We start from the raw sequence: 20,267 nt of genomic DNA, 5'->3' as shown, positions 1-20,267 counted from the left end.
AGATAATATATCATAGTTTCCATGATGTTTTAAAAGATATTAATTATATTTTAAAACACAAAAAGGCATAATAAATTCAAAAAATGTGAGATTTATAAGAAATTCAAAAAAGAAATTAAGAAAAAAAAAGGGGGTTTTCTAACCACCCAACAAAATAGACGTCCAAATGGAATACATCGATGTTAACTAGAGGGTAATTTCATCATAACAGCCAAACAACGACACGCGAGTTTTTAAAATTTAGACATTTTTCAAATAAAAATGAAAAAAAGACATTTTTAAAAATAAATCTCAGATTTTAGACCTTGACTACAATTTCTCGTGAGGATATGCGGAGTAGGTTGGCAAATGGCAAGGCCAGAATGGGAGCTGGGCCCAAATGGCCCACAAGGAAAGTGGAAGCCCAAAGATAGTAAGGACGCACGTGAACCACATGGGCCGACAAATAGGTGGAAATTGGGGAATTTTGTGGTCAAAGGTAACGGCCCTCCCAAAGCAGAGGATCTGGAATGCCTCTGCCTCTGACCGGATAAAACTGCTCGTCCACACGCGACACAAAAAGCGGGAAACTTCGAAACGGAAAAGGGGGTCGGGGGAGAAATAGTTTCACGAAAAAACAGCCACACCACTCAAATCCACAGCAGCCGCAGCCGCCATGGATGATGTTAGGGCAACATCTGCTTGGGTTGCTAGCCGCTCCTCCCACGTCCTCGTCGACTCTTCAGGTTCAGTTTTTCGCCTTCGGGGTTTTGGGTTTTGGGTTTTTTCTGTTCGATAATGGCATTGGTAAATGTGGGTCGTTTTCTTTTGGTTTTCATACTCTAGGGATTGAAAAAGTGGTGGAGACTATCGAGTCCATTCCTAAAGTTGATTGGGATTTTGAAGGGATTCACTATTTTGATAATGGCCCATTAACCGTCCAGTACTTGTTCGTCTTGGACGCCTTGAATTTCTGTTTCTGGCCCGGTAAATTTTATCTCCCCTTTTTCCTTTTCTGGCCTGGGTTTTTGTTTTCCAATTGTTCTGCTGCTACTCCATTTTTGGTTTGGATATGCTCTTTTCTGCTTGCAATTGTTTCTTCTTGGTCGATTCTCCATTCTCTGCGTTTTATTCTTTATAATTCTTCACCAAATACAAACATGTGCGATTGTTAATCGCACAATTGTTTCCTCTACGTCTGGAAATTTGGTGTAGAACTCCCCTGCTTGTTGACATCTTAAGAATAAGAAATCGTTGAACTGAGCGTTGTGTTTTACCTTACCCAACCTCATGCATTACTCACTCCAGATATTCTTGATAGCGTTGGAAACTCGAAGCCAATGATCAACGATTGGATAACACAATTAGGAAGCTAGAAAATCAGAGAAACAATTTTTAGCTTTTGAGATTCAATAAGATTACACTCAAATTTTCTGATTATGTACTCCAGATTAGGTGTAACTGTGTGTGTCACACTTTCGAAACTAGTAATGAGTTCAAAAGGATTTCAAAGATATGATTGAAAGGATTCAGATTTAAATGATGAAAATGGAAGTTCAACTCGCGAGGCAGAGTGTCGCAATTTGACATCTTATAGAAGCCATATAAGTAGGTTATTTCATTCTTCATTGTCGGGAGAGACTGAGTGATAATGATACTTCTTTTTCTCGCTTTACTCCATTGGGAATTGTTCCTGAATTTTCTTGTGTGTATTTTATGTTCATGTGTATGTTTACATGCAATGTTATAATCTACGAAGGTAATTTAATATCCATTATTATTCTCAAAGATATATTTTGCTTCACTTAACAATTATTTTCTTCCTCTCGGCTAAAGATAAGGACTTGAGCTATGATCACTTGGCCTCGGGACTGAAGGCTGCTCTTCAAAATGACAAGTCAGCATTTGATGCTGATCGCCTGCAAAAGTACACTGGTAAGTAACAATTGATAAATGATATCATTACCATCTTAAAACGTTGGTTTTACTTCGTTAATTATTTTATCAATTAATGGTTGTACGCGATCAGGCCCTGAATTGCGTGAACTTTTGAAATGGCCTAGACCACTTCCGTTGGAGGATGAACGGGTTCGCTTGCTACATGAGGTGAAATAACTTCCCATTAGTAGATTCTAGTATATGTGTACTCTTTCGATATGGACCATATTCTTCTGATTTGCAATTACTTATCCTTGTAAGGAAACATATTTGTGAGATCATTCTATTTCATGTCTTAGGTTGGATTCGAACTAGAGAGAAGCTTTGAGGGTAAAGCTGTTAATATAGTGGAATCCTGTGGGAAATCAGCTGTGAAGCTTGTTGCCGTTATTACGCGACACTTTCCTGGTATCAACTTTTATATAATTTTATGAAACATGTTATTTATTAGACTAAGGTGCCAGTTAAGTTGAATATATTGAGATGGTTGTTTGATATGATCATCATCACCTTACATTAGGCTTTCAAGACCACTCTCTCTACAAAGGCCACCAGATATTCCTGTACAAACGAGCTCAAATATTTGCAGCTGACCTTTGGGGTGCATTTCGTGGCCGAGGATATGGAGAGTTCAATGACATTGGTTCAATCACCATTATGGCAGACTACATCGTTCCTGCCGTACTTCGGCAACTTGGGGTGCTAAAATATAGTTCTACACTTGCTGGCACCATTGATGCTAACAGCGAAATTGGTCCAGGCAGCGAGGAGGAAGTAGAACTCCGGGCTTGCTCAATATATGCAGTTGAGAAAATGAGAGAATTGATCAGTATGAAATCAGGAAAACAGGTATTTCCTTGTTAAATTATCTTTAGACAAATTTCAAGCTATCGATCTACTACACTATCCCAGCATCCGATTTTTTGTTCAAAAGAACATTGGAAGTATATTTTACTTCCTGGCAGCAAACAAAAACATGAAAAATAACAAATCCCATGATCCCATCTCTATCCCTCGATCTGCTAATGCTTTTGGAAAATATGGAGTAAAAGAATTTGGGTTTTTGCAGGTTCTAAGCGTGGAGTTAGATCTTTGGCTTTGGTCCTTTGGAATCCAGTGCCCATCTCTGCCACACCATCGTACTCTTTCAATTTATTACTGATTCCAATCCAACATTTGATCTTGTAGCCTTCTGTTATGCACCTGCCAGTTGGAGAATGGAAAAATTTTGGCGGAAGAAGCTCGAGGAGATTTCTCGAGGCATCTCTTTTAGGACCCCTGGGGTTTAGTAGCAAAGGAGAACCAATATATAAGTTCAGATTTTGTGTATCTTTTACTTTAGAACTGTTAGAGCAAGCCAAACCATAACTAATTTGTTATAAACAGTAACGGGTTATTCCCTTTCCAATTTAGACCTTCACTTCAAACAGATAAACAAAAAGAGAATAGAGAAAGAAGAAACTGAAAGGATCCACCCATGTTTTAAGTTGTGGCGCTGGGGTTCTTGGTGATGGGCAAATTCCCATCATAGCTGCATTTCAGGACGTCTGGTCTTCTAAGCAGTCGAGGTCCAATTGGAACTTTGCTCGGTTGTGGGCGAATGTCCTGCTCATTCACAGAATTTTCTTCATACAAATGATATCAAACAGATTTATGGATCGATATTAATATATTTGATTTGAGATATTACCGATAATCTCTCAATCTAAAATACTTGAGAGGAACGTTTGGGGTAAAGACTATTATAAGATTATAATAATCACCTCTTGCTACAGTAAATATTATTTCAAAATCTTAATTAGCTACGGTAAACACTGTTTCAAAATCTTTATTTACTACCGGATTTACTATTTCTTATAGTTTTTATTATTTTACATTTATCATTTTTTTATTCTTTGCTACCGTATTTTCTTCTCAAATTAAAATAGTTTACACTTCAAACACATACTATTATAATTCAAACTAAAATAATCTACATTTTTAACCTAAACTATTATAATAATTTATTATGATAGAGAAACTCGTTAAATGACTTTATATATGGTCTAACATTTTCAAATTTCTTTAGGAGTCTACACATTAGCCTTTCTCATGTCCTTTTATCAACCTGTACGTTTCAATATTCTCTTGTGATATTCGATTGTTTTTTAAAAAATACAAAATTTCAATGTTTGACTATGGCTTTCTTATCCATGGGGAAAAACTAGTAATTTAGTACATGTGAAAGTGAATTACAAAAATGCTTGTCGAAGTTCGCATAATTTGGTTCTTTTTTACTGTGGGTTAAGATCCAATTTTGACTTATAAAAAACTGTTTTTACATCCAGATATAATCAGAAGTAGTCTAGATTTAGCTATACGTGCAATTATCTAAAGATACACAATTATGGCTCAACATTTAGTACAGCGAGACGATGGAATTTAACCAATTAAAGGAAGGAAGGTACCTGGTCGAAAATGGCGGTGGGGATTGCCAAGGTAGCCATAGCATTAGGCGAATCAACAATCCCAGAGATTCTTCCTTCGCATGGGCAGCACGACAGCAGCAGATAAGCCTGAATTTCACATTACTTATATCCAATAATCGTATTAAACTGCAATTACTTTTTAGTTTTTATGTGCGTCTCAGGTGTTTGTCACTTTGCTTGTGTGAGTTCCGGAACTGGCAATGATAATATATTTGATGGATGGCAACAGAAGAAAGTTATCCGACCTGTTCCTTTGAGTATCCAAATTTGTGAAGGTAGTCAATGGCGTTGAGCACAGCGCGCTTGTACGCTACAGTCGCATCAAGAAAATGCTGCCTCCCACTTTCATCAACGCTGATGCCTTCAAAAACCAGCCACTCTGAGAATCTTGGTTCAACTGGACCTATCTCAAAGATTGGGTTTACGTGCAGAGGAGTCGGCCCCATTGGTGTCAGGTACTCTTTCATTCCACCCCTTATAATATCACACCTAAGGAAGAAGAAGATAGCAAGTAATATTTGTTCGTATGAACTGACTGTTTGAAACCTCTGCTCTAATTAATTGCTCAAGTATGGAAAAATAAATGAAAATTTTTGAAGACAGAGAAGCCAAAATGAGAAATTTACTTGAGCTCTAGAAAACCACTCATTTCAATTGCTCCACAGAATGAGACTTCACCATCCCCCTGAGAGAAGTGCATGTCACCTGAGCTTAAGTTTGCCCCTTCCACAAATACAGGAAGGTATACTTTTGAACCTCTACTAAGGTTTTTGATGTCACAATTTCCACCATTTTCTCTTCCTGGAATTGTTCTTGCAGCTTCATTGGCAATTCTTTCCCATTCTTCTGTGCCCTCTTTGATCTAGTTTGAAGCAATGTAGAATGGAATATGAGAAAACTAGATCCTAATATCAGTTCATTATTTTGCTTGTAGAATTTGGAAGGTGTTACATAAAGCTATTGGAGTTTTATGTTTTATGCATCTAACAAAGATGGTAGTTTATGATTATACCTTTCCAAGAGAGCAACCTTTAGCTGTTGGTAGGTTTGCTAAGGGTCGTGAATGCACAACCTCACAAAGCTTTAGAGTTTGAAGGCCATTTTCTTGAACATGTCTTTCCCTTTCATTCCAAATTTTCAGAAGTTCAGCCGATGGGGCAGTTCCTATTACTCCAGGATGAGTTAAGCCTGGGAATCGAACTCCTGGAAGGCGTATAATTGTTGTTAGTGCATCTATGCTACACATTCTTATAGGAAGCATGTTTCAGGTTGGAATATGTACCTGGGATTTGAGCAGAGTATGCATATATTCCTTCAAAATACCAAATAGCTTTGGTTGCACATGGAAAATGGTCAGTAAGAAAACCACCTCCATTTTCTCTGTCAAATGTTGCAGTATAACCCCATTCATCTCCTGGGAGAGGACCCAAGTTGCAGATCTCGACTACAAGTAGATCCCCTGGCTTGGCTGGAACCCCGTCCTTGTCCACAACTCTAATTGGGCCACTCAGATAATGGGTCTAGACATTTTAGCAATAAGAGCCCATTATTAGCATTCAAATCTATCTTCTTTGGAGCTTACTGTTCATTCAAATCATATTCAATGTTTTCTACATCATTCTACGAGTTAGCTATGACTCTGTACTGAGTAAAAGGCTTTACTAATTATCAGGCTAGGCTAATTAGGAGGTCCAAAGGACAACAATTTCTAAAGTTTCATCTCCCAGAAGATTAGATAAGGTTGATATTTATACTTACAACTGAAAGGTCAATTAACTTTACATCACTGGCAGAGTCATTATCTCCAATAACTCCTCCAGTCCAGTCCACCATCTCAACCCGAAAGAGCTCATCCGTGTGAACCTCGGCAACTGGGGGTATAAGTGGGTGCCAACGGTTGTGAAGAGGTAAATTTTGATCCCATGGCTTCTTTTTTAAGTCTACCGGAACAACAAGTCTTGGAGTAGAAGGAGCCATGAAATTTGACAAGAAGGAGACAGAAACTAGGGACTTAACATGGTCAGGAACAGAGTTCGTTCTACTAAGTTCTTTTATTACGCATAGTCTCTTCTAATCAAAGTAGCAGCAATTGTTGAAAAGTACACAAAAATTAAAACTAAAAATAAAATAAAAGATAAGACAAAGGATAAGAAACTAGTTTGTCTTTCTTGTTCATCAAGGATGTTGACAGCCAAATAATGGAATCTTTCAATTTCTTAACTGAGAGTTAAGTTGACAATATCGCTCCTTTATTTTGTTCTGTAAACTAGCTGTGGTGTGATTTTTTCCAATACAAAACTCTGGGACAAGACAAAGATGCGTGTGAGAAAGGAAGAGGACTTACAACGGAGTTATCAGCATGTTTAATGTCCTCAGCAGAGTAATCTTTGGTGATTCCTCCGCCGCTAAAATCCACCATTTCGACTCTGAAAAGCTCAGCCACTTTAACCTCTGCCACCGGCGGTATCTCCGGGTGCCAGCGGTTGTGAAGTGAAAATTTTTGTTGCCATGGCTTCTTCTTCACATCTATAGGCATCACTAGCCTTGGACCATAATCACCCATATCCTTGTTCTTCTTAGGGGAACTAAAACAGTACAATTACAAGGTAATGGAGCTTTTTTCTTATGGTACGATGTCGACCACTCGCGACTTACGTCTCTCAGTTTTTGTCTAATTACTCTAATAATAAAATATACAATATATGTCGTTGTCTGATAGGAACGATACGGAATATACAACATGGAAGGAAACGAGTTTTTGCAACTTAAAAGGCTTAGAAGAACCTTTTTGCTAATTTTTTTTGTCATTTTTTATCAATTTATAAGGCTTAGAAGGAAATGAGTCTTTTGGAAAAATATCAATTTATATTCTTAACTATTAGATATTGTATGGTTGGGCTTGAGAAGAGAATGATGGGTTGATAACACACACTACACTATTGATCTTTTGAGCTTAATGAATCCCAGACCCTATTCTGAATACCGAATACCACCTTTGATGATCACACAAACACAAAACAATGTACTAAAAGCACAATCCGTGTGATGAGAAATCTCCACCCTACACATTGATGGCTGAGATTAGAGATAGACACTTATGTGGTTTATAGAACTCAAATGACTATTCTTTTCTTTTCTTTGTTTCAGAGAAAACGAAGAGAAAAGAAAGGAGAGAACTTGAGGGAAATGCTGCCGGAAATCTTGGACGATGAGGCTGCTATCATCTAGTCGATTGGAGGTAAAGCAGGAAGTCGTCTAGACGATAAGGGAAAAGTCGTCTAGACGATGGAGACTTTACTAAAGATCGTCTAGACGATGGGGTTCAAGTCGATGATGGTCTACATGATAGAGGTGTTGAGGTAAACGATCGATGGCTAAATGCTACACGATTGATGGCTCAAAGGTAAACGATAAAACAAAGAAGATCGGAGAAGAAGATGAACACGATGATTTACGTGGTTCGGCCAAGGATAGCCTACATTCATGGAGAAGCAGACGGGAGTTTTTATTAGGGGAAATTACAAGATTGATACAAGATAAGTCTCGATGCTTTCTTGCACACTCTGTATATTTTTCTCTTTTACATTTACATTTGGTTACAAAGTGTATATAAAGGTAGCTTGAATGTAACTAATTTGTAACAACCTTGAAGTTGTTTTCACCTTTCTGTAATAACAATCTCCACTTTGAAATAAACTTCAAGTTTTTCTTCAGCTTCTCTGATCTAACTGTCTTCTTCTTTAACCTTTGTCTCTCAGCTCAAATCCTATAATATCAAGATACTTCTGAAGTTTGAGCTGAGTGACTGTCTTTGTCAACATGTCGGAGGCATTCTCTGAGATATGTACTTTCAGAACTTCAATATGTTTTGCTTCTATCTATACTTAAATGAAATGATATTTAACATCAATATGTTTAGTTCTGTTATGGTCCTAAGGATGCTTAGATAAATGTATGGTGCTCTGATTGTCACAAAATATCTTCACTGTATTCTGTTTGATCCCGAAATTACATAGGAGACCTGTAGCCATAGGCCTTCCTTTATTGCCTCTAAAAGGACAATAAACTCTACCTTAGCAGTAGAAAGGGATACTACTGATTGTAAAGTAGCCTTCCAGCTTAGGACACACCTTCCATATAGGAAGATATACCCTAATAATGATCTTCTCTTGTCTAGATCTCCAGCATAATCTGAGTCAACATACCCAATCAGCTCTGGTTCACTGTCTGGAAGCTGTTGGTACATTAGTTTAACATTAGAAATACCCTTAAGATACCTCATTATCCACTTTGTTGCCTCCTAGTGCCTTTTACCGGATTAGCCATATATATCTACTCACCAGGCTAGTAGCATAGGCAATGTCAGGTCTTGTAGACACCATTAGATACATTAAGCTTCCCACAACTTGGGAATAGGGGACTGTTGACATTATCTTCTGATGTTCAATGTCAGATTCTCTAGGTGAATTCTCTGCTGAGAGTTAGAAATGGTTAGTTATAGGAGTAGATACTGATTTAGCCTCTGTCATTTGATACTTATTTAACAATTTATAGCAATACTGTGACTGATCAATGCTTAGAATACTTGCTTTTCTGTTTCTAATAATGTCAATGCCTAGTATTCTTGTTGCATTACCCATGTCTTTCATTTCGAATTCTGACTTGAGTAAATCTTTTACTTTATTTAACTCTTTCATAGTTGCTCCTGATAAAAGCATGTCATCCACATATAGTAACAAGTAGATAGGATGAGTGTAGGAATCTGTGTTTATGTAAACACAACTGTCATAGGAGCTTTTATAAAAGCCATTCTTCTGTACAAAATCACTAAACCTTTTGTTCCAACATCTAGGGGACTGCGTGAGGCCGTAGATAGACTTTTTAAGTAGGCATACATAGTCTTCTTTCCCTCTGACCTCATACCCCTTAGGTTGGCTCATATAGATAACTTCCTCTAAGAAGCCATGTAGAAAAGCTGTTTTAACATCTAGTTGCTCTAGCTCTAGGTTATTTTGAGCCACAATAGACAACAACAATTTAATAGAAGTTTGTTTGACTACTGGAGAAAATATCTCATTTAAATCAACACCCGACCTCTGTGTAAAACCCTTAGCAACCAACCTAGCTTTATATCTAGGTCCTTAATCATTAGGGAAACCCTCCTTCAATTTGTACACCCATTTGGATGCAATTGGCTTGCATCCTTTTGGCAAAGGTGTCAACTCCCAAGTGTTGTTTCTTACTAGTGAATCAATCTCTTCATTCATTGGTTCTATCCACAACTTAGCTTTAGGACAACTCATTGCTTCTTCAAAGGTTGAGGGTTTTGAATCATTAGATAAATCAGAAGCATTCAAAGCTAAGTAGTCTTCATACCTTGAAGGTGGCACAATGGTTCTTCTCTACCTATCTCTAGCTAGGCTGTATCATCTCAAATCTGGTTCTTCTTGCTCGGGATTAGTAATGGCATCTTTTACTTCTTTTTCAAGATGAGGTAGTTGATCAAAAAATGATTCAGAGCTTGAAGAATCAAAACTAGGGATAAGAACTTGCTCCACCTCAATTTTATCATTCTTCATTTGAGGTGCTGAAATATTAGGATTAGATCTCTGCATATACATTTCATCTTCCCTGAAAACAACATCTCTGTTGGTGATACATCTCTTCTCAATAGGGTGCCACATTCTAAACCCCTTAACACCTTCTGTGAAGCCAAAAAACATACACTTCACAGCTCTGGCAGCTAATTTCCCTTTACTCCGATTAACAAAGCCAGTGCAACCAAACACCCTTAGGTTATTCAGGTTAGGAGGTTGTTTGATCCACCTTTCTTCAGGGTTTAGAAGGTTAAGAGATGCATGAAGGCCTCTGTTCAGTGTATAGACAGTGTATGAGGCTGCTTCTGCCCAAAATTTCTCAGGAAGTATAGCATTAGACAATAGGCTTCTTACTTTCTTCATTATTGTTCTGTTCAATCTCTCTACCACCCCATTTTGCTGAGGTGTATACCTAAATGTCTTGTGTTTAGTCATGCTATCTACAAAAAACATTAAACTCCTCTGCACAGTACTCAAACCCATTATCAGTTCTTAGATACTTAATTTGACAGTTAGATAATTTTTCAACCATAATCTTCCATTCTTTGAACTTTCAAAAACTAAATCCTTAGATTTAAGGAAATAGATCAAACTCTTTCTAGAATAGTCATCAACAAAGGTTAAGAAATACATGGTGTCACACCCCACCCCGAGCCCGTGCTCCCGGACCCATGGCGAGGCATGATATAATCTGTTAATATTTTAGCTCAATTACTGGTTTCTTTTAGTATATTCGCAGCGGAAAACATTATATGCTTTTAATAGAAACTAGTTTACAAGTTTAAATTATAAAATACACATGGAAACCCTATCCCGTGATCAGTCTTAGTTACAATTATTTTTCAACTTATGGCAGACCTTAACCAAATACCGCAACTTGGACTTGTCAGCTACCTGCAAGGTAAACATAGAGACAAACCATGAGCTTTTACAAAGCTCAATGAGTGGTAACACAAATATAAATCTTCCACAACAAACATGAGGTTTCTAAGTGAACCTCCAATAAAGCATGAAGCTTTCACGAATCCACCTACACACACAGCAGATGTATAACATACAATATCACAACAATAATACCGGCCTATGTGCACATAGCTCCTCCTATTATGGGCTCAGAAACTAGGCCCGTCGGCCCTCTGACCATCCCACTTCAAGGATTCTCTATCCTATAGGCTTAGGCACTAGACTCCTCGGTCCCCTGACCAACATGTAAGGATTTACTCTGGGCTCAGGTTCTAGGTCCTTAGACCCCCTGACCATCCCAATCATCATACATAACCTACAACATATTAATTTACAATATGCTCAAAATAACAATGGAAGAATTAACCACTCACAGTGAAGTTATGGAGAACTTTCCACGCAGTTCACCTGGTTTCCCTGATTCTACTGTTGGATCCTATTCAGTTTTGAAGCTTAGATTACTACCATTTCCGGGCCTTATCTCAAGACAATTCCTTCTTCAAAAATGTGTGAAAATGTATTAACTATAATACCTTAAAGTTTTGTCTCCAAATTCTTTGACGAAAGCTCCGAGTATCAAATTTACTCTTCCTGGCCCGACTGTCTTCTTTCTGGTGAACACTTCTCGGTTTTTCTTAATTTTGACAGCCTTAGATTTAGTATTTTGCTGAGGCAGTCCACACACAGAAACTAGACTTAATTTAGAAACTTTTGGTCTAAGAATCACCTGATTCACATGAGTGGTTTAGGAGAACTAGTGGTTTGAAGTTGGCCTTTCGCGGCTATCCAAACAGTTTGCCTCCTCCACGTCCTTGTTGGTGTTTCCGACCCACACTTAATTTTTCTCTCTTTTTATTTTTCCTCTCTTTGTGCTCTTTGAGAAATTACTTGGTGTTAGGTTGGAGTGGGGCATCCCTCCTTTTATAGGCGTCCAAAAGCCTTCCAAGTCCGACACCTACTCCTCCATGTGTTATTCTTAAAGATTGCCAATCTTCAGCCCCTTCCACCTCTTGCTTGAGGTATCTACCAATGCAAGGTTTGATCCATGCAAGTGTTGGATGTCTTCCTTCTACATTGCCAACGCATGAGACCAAATTTGCATGTATTCTCAAGCTTCCACCTCAAATCCTTAAGTCTGAAGGTTTCTTCTCAACGAGCCACATGTTAGGATGACGTCTTCCTTATGAGCTCAGCCTTCTTATGCATTCATTCCCTTCAATATGCATTCACTAGGATGATTCTCAATGCATACAACTAGCCTAAGGTATCAACCATAATGTACTCAGAACGCATAGTAGGTCCTCAACGCATAGTATGATTCCAACATATAGCAATCCTTAGTTTCCCTTAATTTCCAACATAGCACCATCGCAAGAGCCAACACCATGCGTCCAACCTAGTCTAACGCATGGCCTATGTCCAACGCATCCCTCGTGCAAGCCATCATCAACCTCCAACGCATCGCAAGGTTGCACGGCTCCAATGCATGGCTTAGCATCAACGCATGGCTCACATGGGTCGCATGGTGTCATGGTCATGCTTGTCCAGGGCCTGTTGCCCATGGCCGCATGCCTAATCCAACCCCTTCTAGCATACTTTTATATCATGTATTGTATTAGCTTAGTAAGCTTGCTTTCTTTACATTTTCATTGTAAGTGACCACTCGCCTTTTTGCATATGCAAGGGTGCCAGTTGGCTTTTTGTTCAGAATGCACTATATGGGGATAAGACTAATCATCACTTCTTCATGCCCGGAGTAGTACTCTATAAAGCAGTTGTTGTTGCTTATTGCTTTCTAGCCTACTACAATCTTTCTTTCTTTATTCACACTTATAAAAACTGCTTACGAAAACCTTTTCTCTAAACCCGTTTTCTCTAAAACGGGGGTGGAGGTTGCTAGAGGCACTCGGTGTGCCACCGGTAATCCGTATTCGAGTTGGCTGGCTTGTTCGTGAGCGGGAACAAGTGCCGCACAATCGTTAAGAGAAGCTCCCGAAAGAGCGATTGTGACAGTTGGTATTAGAGCCCGGGTTGGCTCATAGAGGGAAAAATCAATGATCATGTCGGCGACGAAGAACTTGAACAAGTTCCATGTAGACAGGCTGGTAGAGATGGAAGACCAAATGCTTTACCTGAGAGAGGTCCCGGATAGTATCCGTTTCTTAGAGACTCGGCTATAAGAAGTTGCTGAGAAAGCCGATGGAATTGATGCGGTATTGGGCCGCCTAGACGGATTACTCGTCAGAGATTTGAAGTAGAGACCCTTGAGACCAAAACGGCACGGTTCGACAGCTTTGAACGTGGCGATAGCTCACGGGCTCTATTGCCCACATAGAGGAGTGCGTCGAAGAGTTGGACGGCTCCCAAAAAGTAATAATTCAGATGGTAACCAATTTGTCTGAAGACTTTCAGTCGGCCCTTTACGTCGTCAGGGCCAAGATAGCAAATGTAAGCGCAAGGGTGAATCTCACCATCCAAGCGGTAGGGAACCAAGCCCCATCTGGGGGAGTAATAGTAGTAAGCAGAATAAAAATCCTAAAACCGAAATCCTTCTGTGGGGTGCGGGAAGCAAAAGCCTTGGAAAACTTTATCTTCGATCTTGAGCAATACTTCAAGGCGAAAAACACAGTGATTGAAGAGTCGAAAGTCACATTAGCAACGATGCATCTGGCTGAAGATGCAAAATTGTGGTGGAGATCGCGATTTACAGACATACAGGAAGGAAAATGCACAATTGATACTTGGAATAGATTGAAACAAGAACTTCGCTCGCAGTTCTTCCCTGAAAATGTCAAGATCTTGGCTCGACGAAAACTCCGAGAGCTGAAGCAAATAGGTAACATCAGAGACTACGTAAAACAGTTTGCAGGACTCATGTTGGACATACGCGATATGTCTGGGAAAGACAAAGTCTTTTGCTTTGTCGAAAGGTTGAAACCGTGGGCGAAATCAAAGTTATATGAACAGAGAGTACATGATCTCCCCTCTGCCTATGCGGCAGCTAAACGACTATACGACCTTAGCACTGACTCGCAAGATGTGAGGAAACAGTCAACTTCCTCAAATGGTGGGAACAGAAACAGTCGTTCTAGTCCTCCCAGACCTTGGGGAGGAGACAAGAACACAGAGGGGACCGTAAACCATCCCAACCGAGATCAGGAAACAATTGGCGGGGGCCGTCGCAACAGCATAACAATTACAATCACCCTCTATCTTGTTTCATATGTAGATGGCCACACAGGGCGGGCGAATGTCTGAATTGGACCGCTTTCAATGCTTTTCAAGCCACATTAGCCTCTAGCTCAGAAGACAAGGCTGAACTGGAGAAGATAGTAATCGAGCCAGCTGCAGAGAGTGAGAATCCTAGGATGGGGGATTGAAATTTTTATCTGCGCTCCAAAAGTAAATGGGAAAGGCGACGGAGCCACTAGAGAGGGGACTCATGTATGTGGACGCTTGGGTCAACCAAAGATCGGCCAAGAGTACTATGGTTGACTCTGAGGCCACCCATAACTTCATGACTGAAACAGAAGCCCGCCACCTGAACTTAACCTGGAAAAGAGATGCAGGGAAGATGAAAGCTGTGAATTCTGCAGCCCTACCGATTACGGGGATAGCGAAGAGAACTCCGGTGAAGTTAGGAGACTACAAGGGTCTCGTTGACTTCGTAATCGTCAAGATGGATGATTTCGACGTGGTATTGGGGATGGAATTCCTACTTGAACATAAAGTTATACCAATGCCCCTCACCAAATGTCTAGTCATTGCCGGATCTACACCCATCATAGTACAAGCCAATATCAAGCAGCCAAATGGAGTGAGAATGATCTCAGCCCTCCAATTGAAAAGAGGCCTGGCCCACGACGAACCCACGTTCATGGAAATCCCGATAGAGTCAGTTGAAACCACAGAAGAAAAGATCCCCCGAGATGTTCTATTTGTCTTGGAAGAGTATCGAGATGTCATGCTTAAAATCTTGCCCAAGTCCTTACCGCCACGAAGGGGGATTGACCATGAGATCGAGTTGTTACCAGGGGCAAAGCCGCTCGCAAAGAATGCATATCGAATGGCCCCGTCAGAGTTGGCCGAACTCCGAAAACAGTTAGACGAATTATTAGATGCGAGATTTATTAGACCGGCAAAAGGCCCTTACGGAGCCCCAGTACTGTTTCAAAAGAAGAAGGATGGGAGCCTCTGGTTATGCATCGACTATCAGGCCTTGAACAAACTCACAATCTACAACAAATATCCCCTTCCTATCATTACCGACTTATTTGATCGACTTCACGACGCTAAGTATTTCTCGAAGCTAGACCTGCGGTCGGGATATTATCAGGTTCGAATTGCTGAAGGAGACGAACCTAAGATGACCCGTGTCATGAGATATGGAGCCTTCGAATTCCTTGTGATGCCCTTTGGCCTCACCAATGCTCCAGCAACTTTTTGTACCTTAATGAACCAAGTGTTTCACGAATACCTCGACAAATTCGTCGTAGTGTATCTGGATGACATTGTGGTCTATAGTGCTTCGCTGGAGGACCACCGACATCACTTTCAACTAGTCTTCGAAAAACTGAGGAAAAATCAGTTGAATGTAAAGAGAGAGAAGTGCTCATTTTCCCAAGAGCGAATAAATTTCCTCGGCCATGTGATTGAGTGTGGTCGGATTGGTATGGAAGAGGGTAAGGTGGCCGCGATCAGAGACTGGAGGGTACCATCATCCGTGATCGAACTGCGATCCTTCCTTGGACTAGCCAACTACTATAGGCGGTTTGTAGAAGGATTCTCAAGAAGAGCAGGGCCATTAACCGAACTGCTGAAGAAAGATAGCCAATGGAGCTGGACTTCTGAATGTCAAGCCGCCTTTGAGGGCTTGAAGAAAGTGATGATTGAGGGGCCGGTCCTTGGAATTGCCAACGTGACTAAGCCATTTGAAGTCGAGACTGATGCTTCTGACTTCGCGTTGGACGGTGTCCTCCTCCAAGACGGACACCCCATCGCGTATGAGAGTAGGAAACTAAAGAATGTCGAACGGAGGTATACTGCCTTCGAGAAAGAGATGTTAGCAGTAGTTCACTGCTTGAAGGCCTGAGATAGTATCTCTTGGGGGCCAAATTCGTGGTCAAGACTGACAACAACTCCATTTGCCACTTCTTCAACCAACTAAAGTTGTCATCGAAACAGACACGGTGGTAAGAGTGTCTAGCGGAGTTTGGCTTCCAATTCGAACATAGATCGGGGAAAAGTAACCAAGCGGCCGATGCTCTTAGCCAAAAGAGCGAACATGCGGCCTTGTGCATGCTCGCTCACCTACAAGCAAGTACGTTGAGTGCAACAATACAAGAAACTGTTAAAACTCACTTGACAAACGACATAGCGGCACAGGCCATCATACAGTTGGCCAAAGAGGGGAAAACACGCCAGTTTTGGGTGGAAGACGATCTACTATACACCAAGGGCAACCGCCTCTACATCCATAGATCCAGGGATTACGAAGGTCGCTGATGAAGGAGTGTCACGACACACCGTGGGTAGGACATAATGGTTGGCAGAGGACTTATGCCCTCCTGAAACAAGGCTACTACTGGCCAAGCCTTCGGGACGATGTCATGCAATTTACCAAGACTTGCCTTGTCTGCCAACAAGACAAGGTCGAAAGGGCGAAATTAACGGTTCTGCTGGAACCCCTACCTGTGCCCTCTAGACCATGGGAGAGCGTGTCTCTCGACTTCATCACCCATTTGTCCAAGGTGGAAGAGTTCGAATTGATCCTTGTTATCATCGACCGGTTCTCAAAATATGCCACTTTCATCCCAATGTCGAAGATGTGCACAGCCGTGATGACTGCCCAGCTGTTCTTCAAACACATCGTGAAATTATGGGGCGTCCCCGCGAGCATTGTTAGTGATCGGGACGGAAGATTCACTGGGACATTTTGAACAGAATTGTTCAAAATATTGGGGTCACTACTAAATATCTCTTTTAGCTATCATCCCTAAACTGACGACCAGACGGAACGCTTCAACAATATGCTCGAGGAATATTTGTGTCACTTTATCGACGTTAGGCAGAAGAACTGGGTCCAGTTGTTAGATGTGGCTTAGTTCGGCTTCAATAGCCAGCAGAGTTCCGCGACTGAAAAAACGCCCTTCGAAGTGGTGTGCGGTAGACAGCCACTCATGCCACATTGGTGGACCACCCTTACGCAGGCAAAAGTCCTCAGGCACATAACTTCACTAAGGAGTGGAGCAAAATCTCTGAGATAGCTCGCGCCTACCTGGAAAGAACGTCAAGAAGGATGAAGAAGTGGGCTGATAAGAAACGAAGGGCCCTCGAGTTTCAAGCTGGGGACAAGGTCCTGATCAAGCTACGACCGGAATAGTTTCGTTTCCAAGGCCAGAGAGACCAACGGCTAATAAGGAAATATGAAGGTCCAGTGGAGGTAATTGAGAAGGTTTGGAGAACCTCATATAGGGTTCAGTTACCCTCATAGATGAAGATTCATCCTGTCATCCATGTGAGTATCTTGATGCCCTATCATCCCGATCCCGAGGATGAACAACGAAATATGCTAAGGCGCCCACCGGTCACGATGAAGAATTCCGCTGAGAAAGAAGTTGCACAAATCCTGATTAAACGTACGGGCCGTATTGGAAAACCCAGACGAGAATTGACAGAGTTCTTAGTGAAATGGAAGGATCTCCCTGACAAAGAGATCAGTTGGGAGCGGGCCGAAGATTTGAAGAATGCAGCTCCAGCCATTGCAGATTTTGAACAGGGTCGGTTGACGGGGACATCAACCAATTAAGTGGGGGAGAATGTCACGGTCATGCTTGTCTAGGGCCTGTTGCCCATGACCGCATGCCTGATTCAACTCCATTCTAGCATACTTTCATATCATGTATTGTATTAGCTTAGTTAGCTTGCTTTCTTTACATTTTCATTGTAAATGACCACTCGCCCTTTTGCGTATGCAAGGGTGCCAGTTGGCTTTTTGTTCAGAATGCACTATATGGGGATAAGACTAATCATCACTTCCCCATACCCGGAGTAGTACTCTATAAAGTTATTGTTGTTGTTTATTGCTTTCTAGCCTACTACAATCTTTCTTTCTTTATTCGCTCTCACAAAAACTGCTTACGAAAACCTTTTCTCCAAACCCGTTTTCTAAAACTGTTTTCCCTAAAACGGGGGCGGTGGTTGTGAGAGGCACTCGGTGTGCCATCGATAATTCGTATTTGAGTTGACTCACTTGTTCGTGAGCGGAAACAAGTGCCGCACAATCGCTAAGAGAAGCTCCCGAAAGAGCGATTGTGACACATGGCATGGGTGCTTGGCCGATAGCTTGGCATCGACGCATCGCTCAACAGGGCTTACTCGTCCGCTCGACGCATGGGCATTGCCATCGACGCATCGTTCGCTTGGCCGTTCGACGCATGGGCACTTCCATCGACACATCGCTTGGCACGACAGCTTGGCCTACTTCGACGTATGGCTGGGTGTTTGGCCGAGCCTGCTCGACGCATGGCTGGGTAGTTTGGCCGAGCCTGCTCGACGCATGGCACCCTCCAGCCCTCGTGCCATCCTAATGCCTTACCCTCGGCTGCCATCCTTCAACCGCCCGCCATCCTTCAATGCATCCTTTGCCTAATATGTTGATCTAACCTCCAAGGCATGTGCTATTCTCACTATACTTCCCCCTTTTTGCCCATGCCTAAACACTTAGTCAAATTTGTAGTAGGATTTCACTTAATCACATCTTCACCACTTAGAGTTTAAATTCCAAAGTAGTCCATCCCTTTTTATCCCTTAAGTCCTTTATATTCTTAGCCTAGGATTTAATTCCTCTTTATTTTATGCTAATAGGGGAAAATGGGCAATGGGTTTCACACCTGGCTCCACTTGAGGACTGAAAGGGTGAAGGACCCCATAGGTTTGAATGCACATAGTCTAGGATGGCCTTGGTTGTGCGCTGAGCCTTCACAAAACTTTGCCTAGTAACCTTCCCTATCACACAATGTTCACAAAAGGATAGGCTTTGATGAACTCCCTTAGGTAGAATTCCTTGGTTGGCAAGAGCTTGTAGATCTTTGGCACTAATGTGTGAGAGTCTTTTTTGCCAAAGTTCTCCTTCAGTAGGCTGCTTCTGAGTCACAATCAAAGCTGAGTGAGCTTTCTGAACTCCTTGAACAACATACACTCCATTAATCTTCACCCCTCTGAGGATAGGCTTACTATTCTTCAAGACTTCACAGTTACCTTCCTTACCTCTGTATTCACAGCCAATAGAATCAAGCATGCCTAGTGAAATTAGATTTCTCTTCAGCTTAGGCACATTTCTGACATTCCTCGATAGCTTGACTGTTCCATCTTCAAGTTTCAATGAGATTGAACCAATCCCAATCATTGGACATGAGTTATTATTACCCATGTAGACAGATCCTCCATCCAACTCTCTGTAGGTACTAAACCAGTCTTTATGAGGTGTCATGTAGAAAGAACACCCTGAATCTAGAACCCAATCTAGGTTCTTATTAGCTTCTTCTTCTGCCTTGCAATTAGAGGTAGCCAAAGCATCTGAATAGAAGTAGAAGTCCTCACAAACTGAGGCTTCACCTGACTGATTAGGTTGGACTTTCTGTTGAGGTTATGATTGCTTGTTTTTCTGCTCATTCTTCCACTTTAAAGTTCTGCAATCCTTGATTAGATGTCCAAGTTTTTTGCAATATTTACATCTAACCTTGGACTTTTCTTTCCCCTCTTCAGTTGAGCTCTATTTTCCTTTTTCCTTATTGTTCTGTTTCGACTTACCCTTGACAAATAAGCCCTCTGCACTAGGCTTATCTTCCTTGCTAGTTATAAGCTCCATTTATTTGATTTTGAGTGCAGAAATAATAATGTCAGTAGTAAGGGAATCTCTCCCATATTTTAGGGCAGTCTTCACATCTTTATAGGAATCCAGCAATGAGTTGAGAAGCACAAAGGCTTCATTATCTACCCCAATCTTTTCTCCTCGAGTCTTGAATTCAGTAGTTATCCTCTTGAAATCATCTAGATTCTCTGTCAAGGATTTAGAAGCACTCATCTTGAAGGTAAAGAACCTTTCCCTTAGGAAAAGTTTGTTGGGCAAATTTTTAGTCTCATATAGCTCATTCAACTTGCTCCACATCTTAAAAACTGTCTCTTGGTCGATCACTTGCCTTAGGACACTGTCAGACAAGTTTAAAACCAGTGTTCCTTGAGCAATTAGCTCCATGTTTTCTTTTTCTTCTTCTGTTGCAGTGCTTGGCAGCTTGGCTGGATCCTCTAGAGCCTTATGTGC

General features: G+C 41.1%; 2 protein-coding genes and 1 long non-coding RNA gene across 5 annotated transcripts; 2 read left to right on the top strand and 1 right to left on the bottom strand.

Moving 5' to 3' along the window:
• Positions 1-440: 440 nt before the first annotated feature.
• LOC120074684 (uncharacterized) lies at positions 441-3,329 on the top strand. Of its 2 annotated transcripts, XM_039027897.2 has the most exons (7): positions 471-725; positions 826-966; positions 1,816-1,914; positions 2,009-2,085; positions 2,217-2,325; positions 2,438-2,766; positions 2,987-3,329. In XM_039027897.2, exons 1-7 carry the CDS (start codon positions 656-658, stop codon positions 3,077-3,079), a joined length of 918 nt encoding a protein of 305 aa, XP_038883825.1. In that variant the 5' UTR covers positions 471-655; the 3' UTR covers positions 3,080-3,329. The 2 variants fall into 2 exon arrangements, with proteins under 2 accessions (XP_090167948.1, XP_038883825.1); XM_090311822.1 differs by lacking the exon at positions 826-966 and having other exon boundaries at positions 441-725.
• Positions 3,202-7,035, bottom strand: LOC120074683 (uncharacterized). 2 transcript variants are annotated; one of them, XM_039027896.2, is made up of 7 exons: positions 6,730-7,035; positions 5,668-5,905; positions 5,398-5,588; positions 5,012-5,247; positions 4,631-4,874; positions 4,365-4,472; positions 3,202-3,522 (listed from the first exon to the last, which is right to left on the bottom strand). In XM_039027896.2, the coding sequence occupies exons 1-7, from the start codon at positions 6,946-6,948 to the stop codon at positions 3,400-3,402; spliced, it is 1,359 nt and encodes a 452-aa protein (XP_038883824.1). In that variant the 5' UTR covers positions 6,949-7,035; the 3' UTR covers positions 3,202-3,399. The 2 variants fall into 2 exon arrangements, with proteins under 2 accessions (XP_038883824.1, XP_038883823.1); XM_039027895.2 differs by lacking the exon at positions 6,730-7,035 and adding an exon at positions 6,144-6,475.
• Positions 4,699-8,098, top strand: LOC120074685 (uncharacterized). The gene is made up of 2 exons (XR_005481040.2): positions 4,699-4,840; positions 7,533-8,098. It is a non-coding gene; the product is annotated as an uncharacterized LOC120074685 (long non-coding RNA).
• Positions 8,099-20,267: the final 12,169 nt, after the last annotated feature.

Source organism: Benincasa hispida, chromosome 3 (genome assembly GCF_027475165.1).
Source record: "Benincasa hispida cultivar pf3 chromosome 3, pf3_genome.v1.1, whole genome shotgun sequence".
In the NCBI taxonomy this organism is placed as follows: domain Eukaryota; kingdom Viridiplantae; phylum Streptophyta; class Magnoliopsida; order Cucurbitales; family Cucurbitaceae; genus Benincasa; species Benincasa hispida.
Note: the sequence above shows the minus strand (reverse complement) of the source record. Positions and strands in the feature narration are given on the sequence as shown.

What these genes read in the sequence shown, in the direction of transcription:
- LOC120074684 (XM_039027897.2), top strand. Translation starts at nt 656, where the DNA reads ATGGATGATGTTAGGGCAACATCTGCTTGGGTTGCTAGCCGCTCCTCC. An exon ending in TCGCCTGCAAAAGTACACTG is followed by an intron (nt 1,915 to 2,008) that starts GTAAGTAACAAT and finishes GTACGCGATCAG; the next exon opens with GCCCTGAATTGCGTGAACTT. An exon ending in TATTACGCGACACTTTCCTG is followed by an intron (nt 2,326 to 2,437) that starts GTATCAACTTTT and finishes ACCTTACATTAG; the next exon opens with GCTTTCAAGACCACTCTCTC.
- LOC120074683 (XM_039027896.2), bottom strand. Translation starts at nt 6,948, where the DNA reads ATGGGTGATTATGGTCCAAGGCTAGTGATGCCTATAGATGTGAAGAAG. An exon ending in AACATGCTGATAACTCCGTT is followed by an intron (nt 5,906 to 6,729) that starts GTAAGTCCTCTT and finishes TAAAATGTCTAG; the next exon opens with ACCCATTATCTGAGTGGCCC. An exon ending in ATACTCTGCTCAAATCCCAG is followed by an intron (nt 5,589 to 5,667) that starts GTACATATTCCA and finishes TACGCCTTCCAG; the next exon opens with GAGTTCGATTCCCAGGCTTA.